This window comes from Ptychodera flava, chromosome 2 (genome assembly GCF_041260155.1).
Source record: "Ptychodera flava strain L36383 chromosome 2, AS_Pfla_20210202, whole genome shotgun sequence".
NCBI lineage: Eukaryota > Metazoa > Hemichordata > Enteropneusta > Ptychoderidae > Ptychodera > Ptychodera flava.
In genome coordinates, this window is record NC_091929.1 from 45686048 (window position 1) to 45706126 (window position 20079).

Genomic DNA, 20079 nt, shown 5'->3' on the forward strand with positions numbered 1-20079 from the left:
TTGTAACGAAGGTCATTTGAAAAAATCAGAGCTCAATTTTTTGGGGGGGATTCTATCGCTCCATACCCCTGAGGTGTTTGTTTGTACAGCTAATTTACTCAAGCAATGTGGGGGGGGGGGGGTCATGAAATTTTTGTCATGTTGGAAGGGGGTCATCAATTTTTTGGTACAATGGGTAGGAAGGTTCACTTATTTTGACTGATGCGCAGGTAGAATTTGCCGGCCTACCCGCGGCCATAAAAACTTAACGCTCCCTCAATTCACGTTATTATTTATTGAGATTATGGTACCAAATTGTGTCAACGGCCGGTGGTTTTTTCAAGATAAATAACTTCGATAATCCAACTGTGGTCACTGTCGATGATCGTAAGTACTACAGCCAGACGCAGAATTCTCTTTCAAATACCATCATATTTGACTTTCAACCACCTAAGCACTGCCGTTCTATGTCGCCTGCGTGTCAAAATGAAGTTATATCTATAATAGAGGCGTACACAAGAAAGGTAAAGAAAAAAATTTGGTATCATTGACATTCGATCACCCATAAGACACAGTTAAAGGTTTTACGTTATAGCTTTCAATGACACATTGTAAAGCAGATTCATTGGAGCATATTAACTTCCAAATAGTTCGCCGATTCTACAGAGTAACGCTTCATAACATGGATATCACAAACAAGCAAGTAATGGTATCAACTTCCAAAACGTAATGTTCAAATATTCCTATCATTTCTCACGATACAAATTATGTCTCATTTCAAAACTCTGCGAAATTGATCGATTAAAGCATAATTTCTCTCTCTCTCTCTCTCTCTCTCTCTCTCTCTCTCTCTTCTCTCTCTCTCTCTCTCTCTCTCTCTCTCTCTCTCTCTCTCTCTCTCTCTCTCTCTCTCTCTCTCTCTCTCTATTACAACAAACATACTTATATTCAGAACTCTGTGACGGTCAAATGGAACCTTACCAACTGGTTTGAAGATTCCTCTGGTCTTGGATACGTTACTTGCGAGATATTTGAACTCGGTTCAGATGTAGCGTCGAATGGATCTGGACGTGAATTACTTGGGATTCTCCATGATGCGCCTCTTGCGAGGAACGACAGCAGCGACATCAATTGTTCAGAGGCTATGTTCATTCTGCCAAAAACAGGTTTGTCGAACTTCTATAAAAGAAACTAAAAGAGCTAAAAACGAATGAAGTTGAGTCTTCTTTTGATTTATCTGAGGTTTACTAAGGTCTGTGATTTCCTATCTTTAAAATAATTCTATGTTGATAGAATAAGATGTAAAAAATCGACCTTTTTTGGTGTCAAAGTTGCAAGGCCATCTGTAACCTCATTGGAACTCCTGTCATGTGAAATTATATAACCTAGAGAATATCAATCGTCGAATAATGTGTGTAATGACAACACATGCTTAAACACGCATCTTCTCAAGTCCTAAGGTCTCATTTTTTAAGAGAATGGCCATACGCAAGAGATACCCTGATTAAATATGATATGCTATCTTCTCCATTGGTCCAAGATAAACCACTATGATAGTTGTCATAAGCACTAGCCATTTTAGCAGGGTTATAGCAAAACTCAATTGAGTGGTTCGTTTTGTAGGGGAATTGAATTTAGAATTCCAACGAAGAATCTAGGACCACTTATAAGATGTAGTTTTTTTCAATATTGCCAGATGGCGAGAAGAACTCTTGATAACAAATCCAAGTGAACTTATGAAGGGTTTATCAATCTTTTTTTTGCCTATAGATCATAAATTTTACAGTATAAGGAGACAAATATATTTGCTTGCTATTTTCACAATAACAGCAGCCATGACACGTCATCGCATTGTTTTTCAAGGAACTGAAATATTGTAAGTTGTGTATTTGTTACCCTTTGATTTTCTCGGAAGGACTGTATGCAATTATCTTAAGCATATCGGACAAAGTTGGAAACACAGCGAAAGCCAGGAGGTTTATTCTGTATGACGATGAAAGTTCTGTCTCCCTGAATCGTGAAAAACCAATAATAGTATCAACCTCCGTGATCAGTAATGATGTGTTATGGCTTGGACGCATTTCTGGCCAGGTAAGATATACACTGTGGTTACGTAAGTAAAGATAATTATCGTCACCATGACCATAATTTTCGTCACTGTCTTCATCCATGAACTGATGCAAATTGCTCTTTAAACGTATGAAAATCTCTTCTTTCAACCCGAACATACTGCTGAGGGAACTATTCGATACCGTAAAATCCGAGCTTATGATATAAAAGCTACTGTGCTATTATAAAGGAACTTTATTCTGTCACTGTGTCCTTTTTTCAATAAAGGTGACAATAATCTGGACCAGCCACTCCTTCAATTCCTTCCATCGAGACAATAATCTCCTCGCTGCAATTGAAGAAATGGATCCACCATTACCTGATGAGTACGATGAAACCGCTGGTCAACCTCCTCTGACTAGATCACGAGAAGCTATACCAAACGTAGAAGGGATAACTCGATTCGAAATTGACAATGCCATTTCAAGTTCAGGGAAGACTAAGCCAGAATGGAAGAATGTCGAGGGGCAGAAGGTAATGGTGATCTTTTAAAGCTTACTGAACATCTAAGGTTCCCAATCATTAAAATAAATTTGATGTTAAAGTAAAAGTGGGATTGCCGATTCTTTTAAGTTCTTTTATAGATTATCCTTTTACCAAAGGGAGCATTGATGTATATATCTGTAACATTCCTATTGTCAAATTAAAATGACATTTAATAATGCCAACTTATAAATGCAATGAGTACGACTTTCAGGAAACATAATACACAGCTCTTTGTGTGTTATTATATCTTATGTCATTGACAAATGTGCAACATTTTCCGTGACCACTTAAGTACAAATTAAACAAAAACTATAAATGAGTATAGTGTATGTTTCCTCTGCTTCGCGAACCCTCTACACCATCGATGAACCAAGACGGAAGAAGCCATAACTGTTTCTGCAGCACACGGTGAATACATCACTGTGTGGTTGAAAGCCTTCGACGTCATGGGGAGCTACAAAGAAGATGCCATACAGTTTTATCTCGATGCTTCACCACCGATTATCGAAGAATTAGGTCGACAAAACCTATCAAACGAACAAAATGACACAAATATAGAACAGTGAGTTTTCTTGTAGAGATTCCTTTCACATATCTTTGTGGTCTTTCTTACTATCGTGTACTGTTTTACATTTCCAGGCTTAACAATTTGTAACACCAAAAAACCTTTAAGATTTTCCAAGGGTTTGTTAATACTCAGGTATAAGATACATGAAAAAGTTAATATTTGATGCGTATCCCGCACCGGATGTCTTATTTCACTTTAATTTTTCCTTACAATTATTTGTATTTCTGTTGTTATTGTAGACATTCTAGTAACATACTGATGATTACATGAAACGAATATATGAGACATTGGTGAAATCATTATATGCGTCCGAGCATTTTTAATGTTCACAACTGTTTTCCCTAGGTTTTTCATCGATGCATACGACTACGAAAGTGGTATAAAATAATACGATTGAAGTTATCGGATAAGAATGTGCAAGAGATGGTGTACCACGAAGGAGAGATAATACCTGACTATTACAAGGTAATTTCTTAAACGTTTTGATAGCTGACGAAATACACTAAATGACTCGACTTCTGTCATCATTTAATAACAGTAAAACATTTTAAATCTATGTCACTTTGTTCATGGATTTTACCAAATATTGAACAAGGTATGCTAACTTGTACAGCTTTGTTATTCCGTGTTCATTCCAGACAAATTTTCTAGAGATTGTACCTCTTGAACTGATTGTATCTATTATGTTTCGTTTTCAGTTACTGTTTACATTAAATACATTCCAAAAGTGTGTTTATAGTTCGTATAAACTTCAATCAGCTCGACACGAGAACTTGTCACATTAATTGTAATATTCTTATTACCATCGTTTAGGATTCTGAATGTACAAATTTTACTTTATCATCTGTAACAGGGCCCTGCTGCTGAAGGATGCACTCCACACACCTGTCATTGTCTATCCCAAGGTGACCTCGATATGTGTTTTTACAAACGACATAGCATACGAATTGATCTGAACGTGATAACATCTATGCCAACGGACGATGTTAACTGTACCCTCCATGTCACAGTGTTCAACAACGCGATGAAACCAAGCGAAAAGAATCTGCACTTAAGGGTTCACAAGTACAATATGTCTATGGTAAGAAAGTCGCTGCTTATGTACTTTTAACATGCGGTGAAATGTCATCAGCAAACATTTCTATCGATGTCTCCAGACCGTCGCACCATACTTTCCATACAATTTTACATTTAATTCTTGCTATAACGCAAGTGAAGAATAACATGAATAACTTGATGAATGATTTCATAAACGGAAGGGTGGTATGCGGGAGGAGAGCACAAACGCAGGCAAATCTGGGGGAAGGAAAGGTATAACTCGGTCTTCGAATCAGCACAAATGATTTGAAATGTATTTTTGCAACCTAGTGGTCTCCTAAAAGTGAATGTATCTTCAAGAAAATAATTTGCTACTAGACACTGTAAATTGCAACTAATACTATGTCATGCCATACTCAACAAAATACAGATATGTAGAAGCATTCCCATATCGCTTCTGCTAGGCTGTAGGACTGCGAATATGTTAATTAAATATCTCATGGTGCACAATGCTGATGAGAAAAAATAACAAAAGTTTTAATCGCGACATTATCTTTGTTTTTTTTAAGTACCACAGTACATCCTTTCGGCATACATTATTTGCACAGGCCTGAAATTTTAGGAGTATCGATAATGATTACTGTTAATGCACTGACCCTGAAATCGTTATGGACTAAAAACTGTAATACCTGCCCCTATTATAAACAGTGGCAAATTCAATCAACATCATTGAACTTTCAGACAACAGCTAATCCAGGAGCTGGTGGCAGTGATAACCAGTTTAGTGGAGGAAGCAGTGTTACTGCCGGTATAGTAGGTGGTGTCGTCGCTGGTGTAACTGTAACTACGGTCATAGTACTGGCTTCGAGGTTTTTTATCAGACGAAAGAACCTTGTACAGGACTCCACCACCGCAGCTAAGGGCAAGAGTTCCTGGATGAAATGGCGGATTAAGTTTCCCACCCGAGAAAATTTACCAAAAGTACGCTGGGCTTGGCGTTAAACTAAGTTTGTGTGTTTTGTGCAAGAATTGCATTGATGTTCATCGCTTTTATAATTTGTGTGAAGTTACACCAGAGGACACTCGCATTGTGTTATTAAGCTATGGGTGTACTTTTCGGTTGATCGTTATTGTTATCTTGCGTTTGTAGCCTGTCTAACGATAACCAGATATGAACTGAAAATGCTCACGTGTTTCATTATATATTGCACTTATGTGTAAATTTAAACTTTTGCCACATGTTTACATCTTGATTGAAAGTGTTATGATCAACATCATGGGCAATATTCACCATAGATTAATTATAAAGGTCATTGATACTTACACATATGTAATTAGCTGAAATAAAAATATTTAATTTCTTTGACTGCTGTCATTGTAACCACCACTTCATATAGCAAGTATAATTGCCTTCGGCCAAGTTCTTCAAGCTATATATGCCAAACTGTGAAAGCTCATTAGATATGCAAATTATAAATTAGCTTACATATAAATGTGAAATGATGAAATGGTCCATAAATCCGGTATATATCCCTAATTAGAAAGTTAATTAAATATGCAAATTAGTAATTGGCTGAAATAAAATACTTAAGGATTGTGAATAATGTTTTATCAAAGTATGTTCAATGTTTTTAGCACGTTTCGTCAACTTTGATCGGGTCAATCAAGATATATATCCTTAATTAGGAAAGTTCATTAAATATGCAAATGAGGAATTGGCTGAAGAAAAAATGTTTTGTGACTTTCAATGATTTTGTATTATAGTATCTTTAGTGTTCATACTAAGTATCGTCAATGTTGATGAAGTCAATTCAGATATAATATCCCAAATTAGGAAAGTTCACTAAATATGCAAATTAGTAATTGTTGAATAAAAAATTCTTATCGACTTTCATAATGTATCTTATAGTATTTTCGATATATATATAGCAAGGTTCGTCAACTTTGGTCAAGTAAATTAGGATATATTCCGAATTAGGAAATTTTATTTAATATGCAAATTAGCAATTATCTCTCATATCACCCCTTAATACCTTTCACGGCTGATAAATCTAGGTGATCAACATTTGTAGAAAATCTCATCTAATTGCCTGCGGTCGCCCATTTTTGTTAGAAGTTTTTGTTAAACACTTCTCTAAGTGATGGAGTTCTATTCAAAAAGTGTATTTTACATTATTATAGAAGAATTTGTTACTATGTAACTTTTGACGACGTTTCACTACTTTTATAAGTATTTGAACAACGGCAAGGGTTCATACTGACCTGATCTGTGTGTTTTATAAGTTTGAAAAAATATGAAATGAAGTGAGAGAGCCTACCTACTTAACCCTTCGCAAAATTTCCAGTGTAAAGTTATACACATGTCATAAAAAGAAACATTTGTAACTGTTAAAATGTAAAACTTCGTTATAAAACCTGAATAAAAGTTACCCATCGGAAATGAAACGTCAATGATTTAAGTCAGTCTTTACATGAATGCCAATCACTTTTGTCATGGCGTAATTGACTTTTTCGATCTTTTAAGCATTGACACAAGTTCGACCACATATTTTCATTTCAGAAGATGTTACTCGACATATTTCATCAGTAACTATGAATTCATTTAAAAAGGCCATAATCGACACAAATATGTCAAAACGGTGCAAATAAATATAATGAGCAGTCTTATGAATGTGTTGTCAACAGAGAAAAAGTTTAATAATATGGCAACCGTTGTGTTTGAAATATCAATTGCATTTTTCTAATCCGACCAGGAGCAATGATATCGGGTTTGATACTAAAAAGAGTTAAACCCAGGGTTCTTTCCAAAACTGCACTACAACGTTCAGAAAACTCCATGAGCGATGTATTCTAAATTTTACTACATACTACTATTGTGCGTTTTATAACGCTCGACAAAAAGAAGGGCACTCGATTCTGATAGGTTGCCAATTTAGAATACCTTGAACGTGACGAAGGAAAGTGGCCATTTCTTTTTTTCTTACAATTGATAAAATATAACATAGCATTAAGCCTCCCTTGCGTAGGTAATTTATTTGGCAACAAGGAATATATGCCATTTGCATTTAAAGAACATGTATTGGAAGAAGAGTATGGGATATCAAAATATATAAAGGTGCGTATAAAGATGCCAGACTGCGGAAGACTTGTGAAAGCGTGTTAGCTCTTGTGAAAACCAGAAAAGTCGAAAAGTAAATATGTTTTTGTATTGTGCTGGTCGGACATCGACGTACATGTACAACATTTTTTCTGTCAGCGAAAAAGCCAAATGTAACTCAAACTCGCCTTTTAAAAATATACAAAAATCAAGGCTTGCATATGCTTTGCTTGCAATATTCAAGTTTATTGAAAACACAATGGAAAACTATAATGAAGCAATTTACAAAAATATACAAAAGTACTGTATGTTGTCGAAGCCGTTGGTAGGTTTTTATATTCTAACACCCAAGCTTTGAAAAGCAATAATCAAGACTTTGATGGTGTCGTCTTGGTCTCACATGGTGTAAGTAGAGATGAGATTGTAATACTCCCGGGTATTAAGTGGTAACCAAAATGGGAATGGAAAACAGCAAACATGTTCAAACAATGAAAAAAGTGCCACGAGATTGTAACAGGTTAAGGTCAAGGTAATCTCACACAAGTCGGATACTCTGGTGTTCATTAAATCTCAGATAGAAATTATTTTCCAGTGCCGCTTGCTAGCAACGCTTCAGTCAAGATAGATGATCATCTGGACCATTGCCATGGAGAAGTAAGTGGCTATAAATGACAAATACAACATAAAGGAAATAAGAAGCCAAAGTAATAGTTTTGTAATAATCAATAAATGTTAAATATAATACAATTGGTACACAAATAACGCTTTGCCGCTTTTACACCACTTTGTAGCACTACTATTAAGCCATGATATATAACTAAATTTACTAAAGATGCGCGACCTGTCTGTTAATTAAATTTGGTCGACGGTTTTATTTATGTTAGACTCCAAAACTGCCCATCGATTTTTTTTATGACAAATATTTCACCTTAATAAACATCATGTTTAGTTATGTTTTATTTTCCTTAGCATGAGGAGTTAACACAAAGAAGGATTAGTTGCCTACTTAGAAAGTACATTTTGTCAAAAGTTGATGATTCAGCAGCTTTCAGATAGAAGACTAAAACAGACGTCTTTCATTAATGCTTTAACAAGAGATAATATCCCTACCTTTTGGACATTTACTTATGTACCATAAACTGTATGCTTGTTTCACTTTGTTTCATAGCATTGTTATACACCACCGCAGTAAAAGAACAATCAACGTCTCCCTCAGGCATGCTGGCCATGGTGTTAAGATCAAGAAATACGCTATAACTTGGGTAGAAGCACATATCAAGGTCTTCCTGGGGTAGGCAATGACAGGTCAGTGGTGTACATTCTTTATCATCGGGATTCTGTTGAAGAAAATTAAATAATAATAATGTGTGCTGTATATTGAGCTTTCATCAAAAATTAGAATTAACCATCATTATGATGCTATTGGTGCTGCTGTTAAAATTAATCACAAATATATTGAAGTATATTTGCAACGGTCATTGCAAAGATTAGGAAACTGAACTTTGTAAGAAAACTCGAATCAATTTACTAAAAATTCGTAGAATTTTGGTCTTTAAACCAAAGTATACCCTTTTATTTTTGCAAATGACAAGACTAAACATGTAGATGAGATCGCCTTTAAACGGTAACAGCGTAAATTAATGTTTGTAGTTTACTAAGATGACTTACGAACCTTATGATAGGTGTTCTTTATCTCACCCTCTTCGAACGTCGTCGTCTGCTCATGTGTATCCAAAAGCCTCCACTTGATCATGCTAATGCCACTATCATCATCGTGTGCATCGATGAAATGCTACAGAGCATAAATTTAAATGTTTCTTGTCACAAGGTACACATTTTAATTATGACTAAGCCTTGTTTATTTTAGGAGTAAACAACAACATGAATATAATGGCAAATCGAATTTCACAGTAAGATTTCCTACTCGTATCGCCTGTCTGACTCCCTTTTTGAATTTAAAATTTTTATCTGGAACTTTAAACGATGTCACACGCAAGTACTTCTATCTTTCATTTCTGTATATAAGACAAATGTATTTGAAACAATACCTACAGTTCAATCTAATAGTGATATATTCAGACAGATTGTTTGTCTATAATTAAAATATTCCATGTATAAAAAAGTACAAGGAAACATCAATACAGCATTTGATTTCACAGTTCGATTCGATGTTTAGATATGGACGGTTTCCAAAAATCAGTAAGAGCAATTTGGATTTATTGTCTAATCTCCATCCAACAAGTAGTTTTCGTTTGCTTTTTAAAAATATATTGACAATATAGGGCCGAATGTCCTGCAAAGATTAAAAGTCCGGGCACAATACGAATGGCGCACTTACTGAACTGTGTTGTCATTGTCCCTCTTTACGTGTACCGACGAATCGATCTTGGTCCTGTACATATAATCCAGGTAAGTAATGAGTGGTGGAGAAGAGTCCAGATAAAATTTTTCCAAGTCTTCCCTTGTATTCCCCATTACGTCGAAGGCTTTCAACCATACTGAGACGTGATCACCATCAACAGAAGAAACTGTAAGAATGGTCTCCGTCTATGTGTATAGAGGCATTTACACGTTCATTCATTGAAAGCATGTAAATTAATGAATAAATCGATAAAGCTGTATGTTATGACAAAATAATGACAGTATAACAAGTGAGAGTCAGACAAAGTTTAGAATCATATTTTGAATAAAGATTAAATCTTTCTTGATTAATATGAGAATGCTATCATTCTCGATTTATGGTGATTGAAAAGTCATATTGTTTTACACTAGAAAAGTTTGATGCTCAACGTTTAGTGAGTTTTGCTATCCAGAAATCTTGCATTTATTGCAATGGTTGTTCTGACAATAATTGGCAGCAATTTGATATGATGGAAACATAGGCTTTTCGTCGTATTAGAAACAAAATCACCTTTTGTCCCATGTCTTTCAAGTCAAGCTTAGTCTTTCCTGAGCTGGAAATGGCATAGTCAAATTCAAAGCGGGTTATTCCTTCTACATTTGGTATAGCTTCTCTTGATCTTGTCAGAGGAGGTTGACCAGTGGGTTCATCGTATTCGGCAGGCAATGGTGGATCCATTTCTTCAATTGCAGCAAGAAGATTGTTGTCTCGGTGGAAGGAATTGTAGAAGTGTCGAGCCCAGATTATTGTTATCTAAATTGTTAAAGTATCAGAACTATGTTTACGAAAACAAGTATATGTAAAATGTAGCCTGCATTCTGTATCGGTGTCTAAACGTATCAGCGCTCCGGTGAGAACTATGAATAACAATCTCCATCTTTCGAAGCGTAATAAAATCTAGGTACTGAATGACAGCGTTAACCCATCATCAGAGATCATAAAATTTAAACAGCTGTCATTTTATGTCGGTATGCGTTTCTTACCTGACCAGACTTTGTCCCTAGCCACGACACGCCATTGTTGACCACTGCATCTGATATTGTTATTGGATTGTCTTCACTTACAGAGATGGAGCTGCGGTCATCGTACATAACAACTCTCCTTGCCTTTGCGGCATTCCCGACGTTGTCAAATACAGTTAATATAATAGAGTAAACCCCTTCGAAGAAAACCAACGAATAAGATACGAGTAAACAATTATAATCAGGACAGACGAAGGTTATTAAACAAAACTCGGTACTTTACGTTCCAAAAATACCAGAAACACTGAACCAGTAAAGAAGTTGGAAAGCGAGTCAAACTCTTATAGATGTTATCAGTAGTTTCCATCCGTACATTTATAATTAACCTAATTAATCCTTTTAATCGTCATTTGATCAGATTGAAAGATGTGTTTTATGAGCACGATTTTTTGTGCTTTTGCCTGTTTTATTCGTTTGTTTTATTCCCTTTCGTTGTATGATGAAAATGTCCGGACATTACAACAATCACATTTGCCAATCACAATATTGGAGTATCGGTTAAAATGTGTTATTTACGAGAGATATGCATATATGACCAAACGTGTCATTACATAACCATATATAATACATTGGGATGTTATCAAACACACTAGCGATGCAATTCACGTATATTTAGGTTTATCGCATGTACTATCATTCACTGAATAATGCATTAAGCCTGATAAAAGTTACAAACCTGCCTCCGGAAATTCGACAACAATTGTCGAACCCGGCTTGTCCTGGGTTGGTATGTTATTGAGTTGTGATCGTTGCTGTAGATTCCCAGTTAACTGTATGTCATAGGTTTCTTTGTATACTTCCCAGCTAATACGATTTACACCAGAATCGTCTTGCCAAAGAGTAGGGTCCATTCTTACCAGTACTGAGCTCTGAAAGTATAATTCCACCACATGATAAATACTATCGTAGTAATTTTAAAGTATGGCACCCTATTATTCAGAAATAAACCTTAACTGAAAAAGCTTGACGAACAATGACTTACATTTTTCGTGTACACTTCACTGATCGAAAACAAATGTGATGTACACGGCGGGGACCTTTGCCGACAGTGTTGAGGTGCAATGAGGTCAAATACGACAAAGTTAGAGAGAAAGTTTCGCTGTTGAGAGTAGAACTGGGCACCGTTCAGAGTGACTTTGTAAGGATCATCGTAATTGTTGATATTGATACACCCGCTTGTATTGGAGCGAACTTGAAACCACAGCCTGCAAGTACAGGTACACTATTTGTCAGACAACATGACCAAAGAAATTAAATGTGTAGACATTTAAAAAGGTAAACAATTTTTTTAAATAACATGCTTCGAATCTGAATGATTTTTTGAACAATAAAATATGCTTTTCTGGCATTATTCGCCCTAGTACAGTTCATTCAATTCAAACTATATTAATCGCATCACACTCAAAGAAACTCGCACTAAATCATATTCGAGTCTTCATATGCACTAACTGCAACGTGATAAATCACTCACTGATAGCAATACTTACACATCGTTATGTTTTAACTCGGAGTTGAACACCACCGAATGGTTGCATTGTTTTGTTTTGATCTGTGTTGACAGTATGTCTGCTGTTAAGCAATATTCAGTGCCACCCTTCAATGTGATATTACCTGAATAAAAAGGAACAGAATATCTTAAAGTACACAAAATGTAAGTGACAACTAAGATACATCGGCAACTACTGCTGAATATTTGCTGTTGTATCAACAATGATGTAAAATGTGTTCTTATCGGCCTGTCTATCTACCTATCTCCCTTACTACATACATACATACATACATACATACATACATACATACATACATACATACATACATACATACATACATGTCATCCATGTACAATTGTTAACATTTCATACTTAAAGGACAGTAAACTGTTGAAAGGTGGGCAGATAAGCAAAATGTTGATAAAATGAAGTACTCATATAGAGGTAAAAAAGATGTAAACAATATAGAATTAATCCCTGCTCGAGAATTCTCTCTGAATAGTGTATGAAACCAAAACAAACTTTCTTAAAATGGACATACACATTACCTCTTTTTAAGTTCCAGGCAAGCGTCACCTCAACTATACCAAACCCACTACTGTTCACATAGTATGGCGATGGGTAGTCAGTCAGTGTGACCGGATCGTAAGATGTCTTCCAATGTATAGCTAAAACAGTGGCTTTAAGCGACGAATAAATCGGTGCATTGTCCACTGAACAAGCAAGATTGTTGTTATTTGACCCATCCTTTAATGTCACGGTGCACGGTGATATTGTTGGCATAAGAGTCGCTGAGAAGGGTTTTCAAAGATAAAGAATGTTCATTTAACATGGATTTAGCAATCCTTCAATCGGCAACAATATTTGCTAGATTATCGTTTGTTGTAGAACCAGATTTTAAAGATATTATTTATGGCTTGAATGAAATGTTGGCAACTTATAATGCAGTTAAATAGCAAGAAACGTCATCAATTTGGAAGTGTAATTAGACTAGGATTAATTTCAGAGAATATCACTGCGGATCAACCTTGCTGAAGTCCTCGGAATTGTATTTTGTATACTCACTGTTCAGGCAGTTTGTTCCAGAAAACCCTGGAGCACATGTACAAGAGTCCGGTGTACTTGGACAACTTCCTGGATAGCAGAACTTGCTCTCAGGTCGCCATGAACATCTCTCTGGTTATTAAAAAAAGAGAGAAAATAATGAATGTAACTCTTTTAAGGTGGTTGGAAAGGCTATTTTTGCACCAATTCTTTCTCAGATTTAATGTCAAGTTTCAAGTGTTAGAATCAAGATATTAGTTCAAATTTTCAGGATAGCTCCCTTAGTTAATATTTTCTCAAAGAATATAAAAATTGTATATTTGCAGCCTGATTTGAAATATGACACCAGTAAATATTAAAATTTAATTTTTCATATTTTTTTACATATTTGAATTTAATAATAATTGGATAGTATTAATATTACCAAATTAGCTATAAATATGTTGCCACTATTTATTGCAAGATTTGTACGGCAGGAATTGTAATAAATTTGTTTTTATGATTTTACATGGGTTTATATATCAAAAAATTATTAAAAATTCTTTCAAATTTCAAAATGTGATTTTTCAAAAAGTACTTCAAATACAGGAAAATTGTGCCGTACAAATCTTATCTGTAACCTTGTTAATAGGCTGTAAAAATTCCATGTCCATATCTCATTTCAAAGTTGGATTAAATTGGTATACAATATATAGGAAAACTCTTATTCTGTCAAAAATGTTGAAAACAAGCCATATTTGCACCCATCTTTTGAGGTCATAGAGCATTTTTTTTTGTTAATCTCACTTTTGACACCTCTTTGACACTCAAAGAATCTAAAAATGCATTTACAATAGCAGTCACTCACTCTGAATGCCAGCACCGCCTGTCAAACTTTCCTGAAAAACAGCAAATAATGACTTTCCCTTTTCAAACATTTTATTAAAAGCTAGGGGACCTCTACCATAGTTAATACACTAAGGACTCCCCAACTTCTTCTTATTTGGTCAGTTTTTCAGAAGTTTTAACAGGCTATAACTCTGCAATGCCTTTGTGCCCAAATGTCTAGTTTTTTTAATTCCACAGAGAATGTTGACTACGTATATATTTTAATAGTTTTGTTGAAATTTATAACTGACGCTCTAGCCTTTCCAACCACCTTAATACACAGGTTTAACCGCTTTTGCCGATTTTTCTCAAGAAAACTTTAGACCAATCATTCACTTGAAAAATAGAATTTTTTATGAGAAAAACTACTTTTTCCCCTGACAGATTTTAAAAAAGAAGATACAATAAGTAGACCAGAAGATAATTGTGAAAATATGAAAAAGTGCCTTTTACCTTAATAAAATAAGAAAGGTTCATATTATTCCCATATTCCCCTAGTTCAGCACAGTTACTCGGCCTAAGTATTAACAGGTTTGAAGTCGCAAATACATTGATGTACTTACGTTCACAAGCTCCATTTGTAATGCTGCCTCTGTTCACCAGTTCATAGGCCTTCCTTTCGCCTCCTCGATCGTGCGCGCATTCCAAGCAGTATTGGTCAGACGAATTAGAACATCGAGTGTTCATACAGTTTAGGACTGAATTGCAACCTGTAATAGCACAAAAATTAATATCATTGTGTTAACTAATTGTACTAATGCAAATACAATGCATACAGAATGTTAGCCTGCAAACAATATACAATATTATTTCAAAACCACTAAGACATTTAAGTTATGACAGACACACAATATTCATACAGATACCTTTACATTCGGAGTTTAAGCAGTACCCATAGCAACTGTCTGTGTTGTTTTCGTAGCGATTAGACTGGTGGCTCATAATAAGTTCAGTTCTGTATGCTACTCTGCAGAAAAATAATCAATCACAAATTAACTAAAATGTTACTGGAGGTTATAAGTTTTTGACGTCTTTCTGGTGTCGTTTGCTCCAAAGCTCTGGCAAAACGGCGAATACACGATTCGGAAAAGATTAAATTTGAAAATGGTCTCAAATCAAGGAATGCAACTTCCGATCAAGTGTAATGATGACTTAAAGTCAATTTTTTGAAAGGGGAACTTTCTCTGTTTATGGTTGACAAGAAATATTACACGAGCCAAATATAACAACATAACGATGCTACTGAAGCTTGAGATCGCTGATGTTCTGCTTATGTTTTTCAAATTGTTCTTGGAGAAGTATTTGGCTAAAGAACTACAGACATGATCGCTGTTATCGCCTTTACAAATATACTAAATGATTGAAGCAAAATGTTGGCTACTGACAAGTGCCTAAGTTTGTGTACATGCGCTGGCAGGTAAGATGGGCCCAATGTAAGACAATTAATCTACACACTAACGTCTATTTTGGACATACAGAGACGGAACACGTATACCCCGGAAGAGTTTCAGCGATTTGGATTATATGATTTGCAAGTCAGAAGGTAAGTTGCGAAACCGCAATACTGCATCATGGCATTTAACTTGCATATTTCTATGTTCCTCGTAAAATTTCAATGCTAAAGACTTACTGCGATATATGACATTAGAAATGATAATATATATATATTTTGCTCAAGGTGAGAGCTTGCGCGTATGCCAGCCGTGGCATATCGCCAATATACAACAGTTCTTTTCGCGTCAAGACCAATCAGATCGCTGTATTTGCGCCATAAATATCCTGTTATTAAGGTTTCTGAGAATAGTAGTAAATTTATATGAAATTTGAATAACTACGCTTACCAAAATTAAGCAAGGGCGCGAATGTATTGAGGCAATTAATATTATAGCCAGCGTTTATACCTGTATTTTGTACATCTGCTCCAACACAAAAATCCACAACATGTAGTCGTGCGATGGATATAAGAGACAGTTCTATATGCAACTTCCGACTTGGTGTCTTGTTGTTGGAACTGACAGATATTAGGCCTATAGAAAAGTGAAAAGGCATGTTATTTTCATGTAAATAGTTTATCGCCTATGTTATGAAATGAATAAATAAATGCCGTTTGACCGATAAGAGTTGAAAAGTACAACAACGTTCATTGAAAGGGTATGCCAATTGTTATACTAACAAAGAAAACATATAGTGTCCGTGACATTGTTCTTAAATTCAACACTTTATGGTAAATCTTTTTTTAACAATATCTAGCATAAACGCGATTGGAACTAATTTGGGGTAATTAGGTCTTCATTTTTTCAAATTCCTCAAAAAGTGTTTGATGCCCTATAGCTGAATGTGGCAATATTATGTATTATTCATAAAAACAAGTGTGGAACTTAAAAAGAAAAGTAGATGAAGTTACATGTGCAGATTAACTAGACTTTACTTCACCTTCCAATTATCTCAAATTAGTTCCAATCGTGTTCATAATTGACATACAATTAATCGATGCCCACTGAGTGTCCAGTTTATTCTGGACGGATCAATTACGTTGACGTACAACAAATGTACCACCTTGCATGAATAATTTATAATAAAGGCATGCTTCGATATCACATTTTTGAATTATATTGAATTTCTGTGTGATTGTCAAATGACATATGTTTTATGTGATTTGTAAATCAACATTCTGGTCGCCGTTGACTCCTACATACAAAATGAAAAAAATTGACTATTTCATGATCTCACATCTGGGCATATTTAAAAGAATCAATCTTATTACGTTTCTATTCAATACCACACAAAGGTTTTCTGAGCTGGAATAAAATCTTATGGATAATTTAGGAGCTTTATTGAAAGACGACTGACATCGGAACCTTATGTTCTATGTCATGTCGTAGTTTTTGATAATTCTATGGTAAGACTTTCTGATTGGGATATCGTAATATCATAGGTATTCGATCATAAACCACAGAGAACGTTGCCCGGGTTGAGTATCAGTAAATAATGTTTAGGCCTAAGCCTTCGTATACTCACCAACTGCAATGTACAGTGAAAAATAGACACGACAGCTGAAGTAAAGTAGTCTTTCGTGAAATAGTCATCTTGTAATCTGTAAATATACCAAAAGGTTAACGATTCTGTTACTTATATATTATGTCCAGCAAACATTTTTCATCTAAAATTCGGAATGAAGATTTAAAGTTACATGGACATAGTGTGTGTGTGTGTGTGTCAAACAAAGTGGTAGATAATTCAGTGCAATTCTAATTCGATCGTTATCCTGGTGATTTGCATTCCATATTCGTAGAGAAGCGATTATCATTGCAACTGGACGGCGCTATTGAGAGAATTTCTGGCCGCTAGCTACTTACAGGTCATAACATTTTGAAGACAGGCATTGAAAATATGTAAAGGTCGAAGTTCCAGTAGCAAAACATACGAAGCAGTGTGCGAAATTAAGAGAAAATAGCTTCAGGTCATAAGGACCTGCACCAAGCCAAAGCTTCAGGTCCTTACAGAAAACTGCCGGTCTTCAATAAATGCAGTTGTTAACGACCATTAAAGTCAACTTCTCCACCAATACTATGCTTTTGAATGTTGTAATATTTAATTTTTCATGTCCTTTTATCAATAGAGTCAGTAAGTATTCACTCAAAAGGACTATTGTTCACATAGATGCAGAATAGTGTAGGTGAATGATCATGAATCATTCATCTACATGATCTGAAATCTGAAAAAGATCACAGCCCTCATCTTTCTCGCGCACACATTTATCAATGTTTTCCACCACGGGGGAGGGGGACTATGGGACTAACAGGAAAATTTGGTATTTTTTCTTGCCATGTCGAATCCCCCACTCTCGGACTATAAAATGATGTCAAACACCCAGGGGCCGGGGAATACTGGCTCATGCACTGGCTACATGTGGCTGATGAAAGCGAGAAAATTTGTCTTTCATGACTTTCTACGGGGAATGGTGTTCTCTACATTGCTGAGTAAAAATGTACACTACACCAGGGCATGTGATATTGTGATTTGAAAATGGTTGGCAAGCTGAAAATCACTTCTGAAATTAGCCAACGCGAGTGGTAGAAGAGTGAGTGAATAACTTAGTACCTTGAAAACAGTCATAGGTGTATGAATAATTTTTTATGCAAACATTGATTACAACGTCTTTTTTAAACAAGGGAGAAAATACTTGGTATGTATTTTGATATGACGTATGGATTACTTTCAACATTTTTCAAAAAATAAATATGCTTAAATGTGGCCTCTGTTGCATTCATGAAGAACCAGATGAAGTTATACTTTTAATTAAAAAAGACAAGTATCGTAACTTTTTCTCGATTATAGAAATTGCAGACAACATGAATGGCAAACGCCACTCGCGGAAATGAATGCATATTTTTTGATTGAAAAGTTTTGCCTGAACGATTTTTCGACATTTAGGCCTACAGCCCAGGATGACGGTGAGTTTTGCATGCCTGTCGTAACACGGTATCGATATACATCGAAACATTTGAAGCCTCAGAGAGTATACACGACGGATCGTGCAACTCGACAAAACTGATATGATAAGGCCGCTCTGTTTTATAAAATGTATACTTATTATTACGTCGATATATCGTGGTAACAGTCGGCCTTGTGAACTTTGGTTAAAGACCAACGAGCAAGCAAGATGTTCTAGCGGTCCACAAACAAACACAGCGAAACGTGAATCTGATTGCCGACTGCAAGTAGCACAATTGGGCTGTCGTGTAACATCTAGTCCTTGTATAGGTAAAAAATACCTCCATGTTCAAAACCAATATGATTAGTCAACAGCACTGTTCTCTTAGTAGGTTTTTGTCTTAAACTCTTCTATGAACTGTTGATGTTTTGAACGCTTCAATGAAAAATCAAAGCTAAGAAAATGGAGTCAGTTTGATAAAACGAAGGCTGTATTATGTACATTTGTGTACATGTAAATTCAAACACTTAAAGTGTAGAACTAGTGAAGTGATACAGGGTGTTGTTGTCTTATGACACAGATATGCTAACATTACCAGGGTTACACTCACTAAAAGAGTATTATTATATTATTGTATCGCATTATTTCACCAAAATCAATCCATTCAATTGCTAGAATCTGCATGCACGGACATAATTCATACTGATCTGAATGTAATCAGCTGCACCGTGCTATGCGTGTCGATCGGAGGGATTAGACTCTTCGTACATGCAAAAAGTCGCAAGACAAAATTACCATGTTGCGACATTGTCAACCCCACCCCCTCCCCGTCTGGCGTACCATAGAGATCGAATTCCCCACTACCAGAACTCGAAGTGCGATCAATATTCCCTGTTGCCCCGTACTTCCACGGTGGAAAACATTGATAGGTGCATGCATGGCATTCAAGTCTGAATCACATGATCAGAGTCAGTTATCATCAGCATCTGTTACGGGTCTTGACGGAGAAATTTTCATCATTTATTCCAAATTTCAGTCGGTCATAAGGACCGACATGTTGCTAAAAACTTTCGGCCCGACGAGAAATCTGTCGGTCTCGGACCGTCGGACCGACGTTAATTTCGCACACTGATACTAAGTCGAGTGTCTTTTAGAGTGTTTGCATTGCCTGGTAACATGTGAATGCAACATAAAAATCTTAATTGTAATATATATTCGTGTCGATAAATTTTGCACGCAGAGTACAAATGTCACCAGCCAAATAAACAACTTTATATTAGATATGAAGCAGCCGACGGCTTTAGGACTTTTTATTGGCACACAATTCTCAGTGATTTATAAAATTTATGACCTTTTCCAAGTGCCTGTGTATTTTTCATTAAAAATATGTATTATATGTATTAAGTTTCATCAAAAGTTGATACCACTTCAAACGTCCTTTCATACGCATGTCTAGCTTCATTAAGTACAATGTAATTTATGACTTTCCCGAAGTTGGGAAAATTATTGTATATACCAACAACAATCAATAAGGAATATTGCA

At 35.6% G+C, this 20079-nt stretch overlaps 1 protein-coding gene across 1 annotated transcript; it reads right to left on the minus strand.

Moving 5' to 3' along the window:
• Nucleotides 1–444: 444 nt before the first annotated feature.
• LOC139150474 (uncharacterized) lies at nt 445–16841 on the minus strand. The gene is made up of 12 exons (XM_070722864.1): nt 16832–16841; nt 16003–16128; nt 13256–13366; nt 12739–12981; nt 12188–12311; nt 11683–11905; nt 11377–11569; nt 10662–10837; nt 10189–10431; nt 9616–9824; nt 961–1132; nt 445–453 (listed from the first exon to the last, which is right to left on the minus strand). The coding sequence occupies exons 1-12, from the start codon at nt 16839–16841 to the stop codon at nt 445–447; spliced, it is 1839 nt and encodes a 612-aa protein (XP_070578965.1).
• Nucleotides 16842–20079: the final 3238 nt, after the last annotated feature.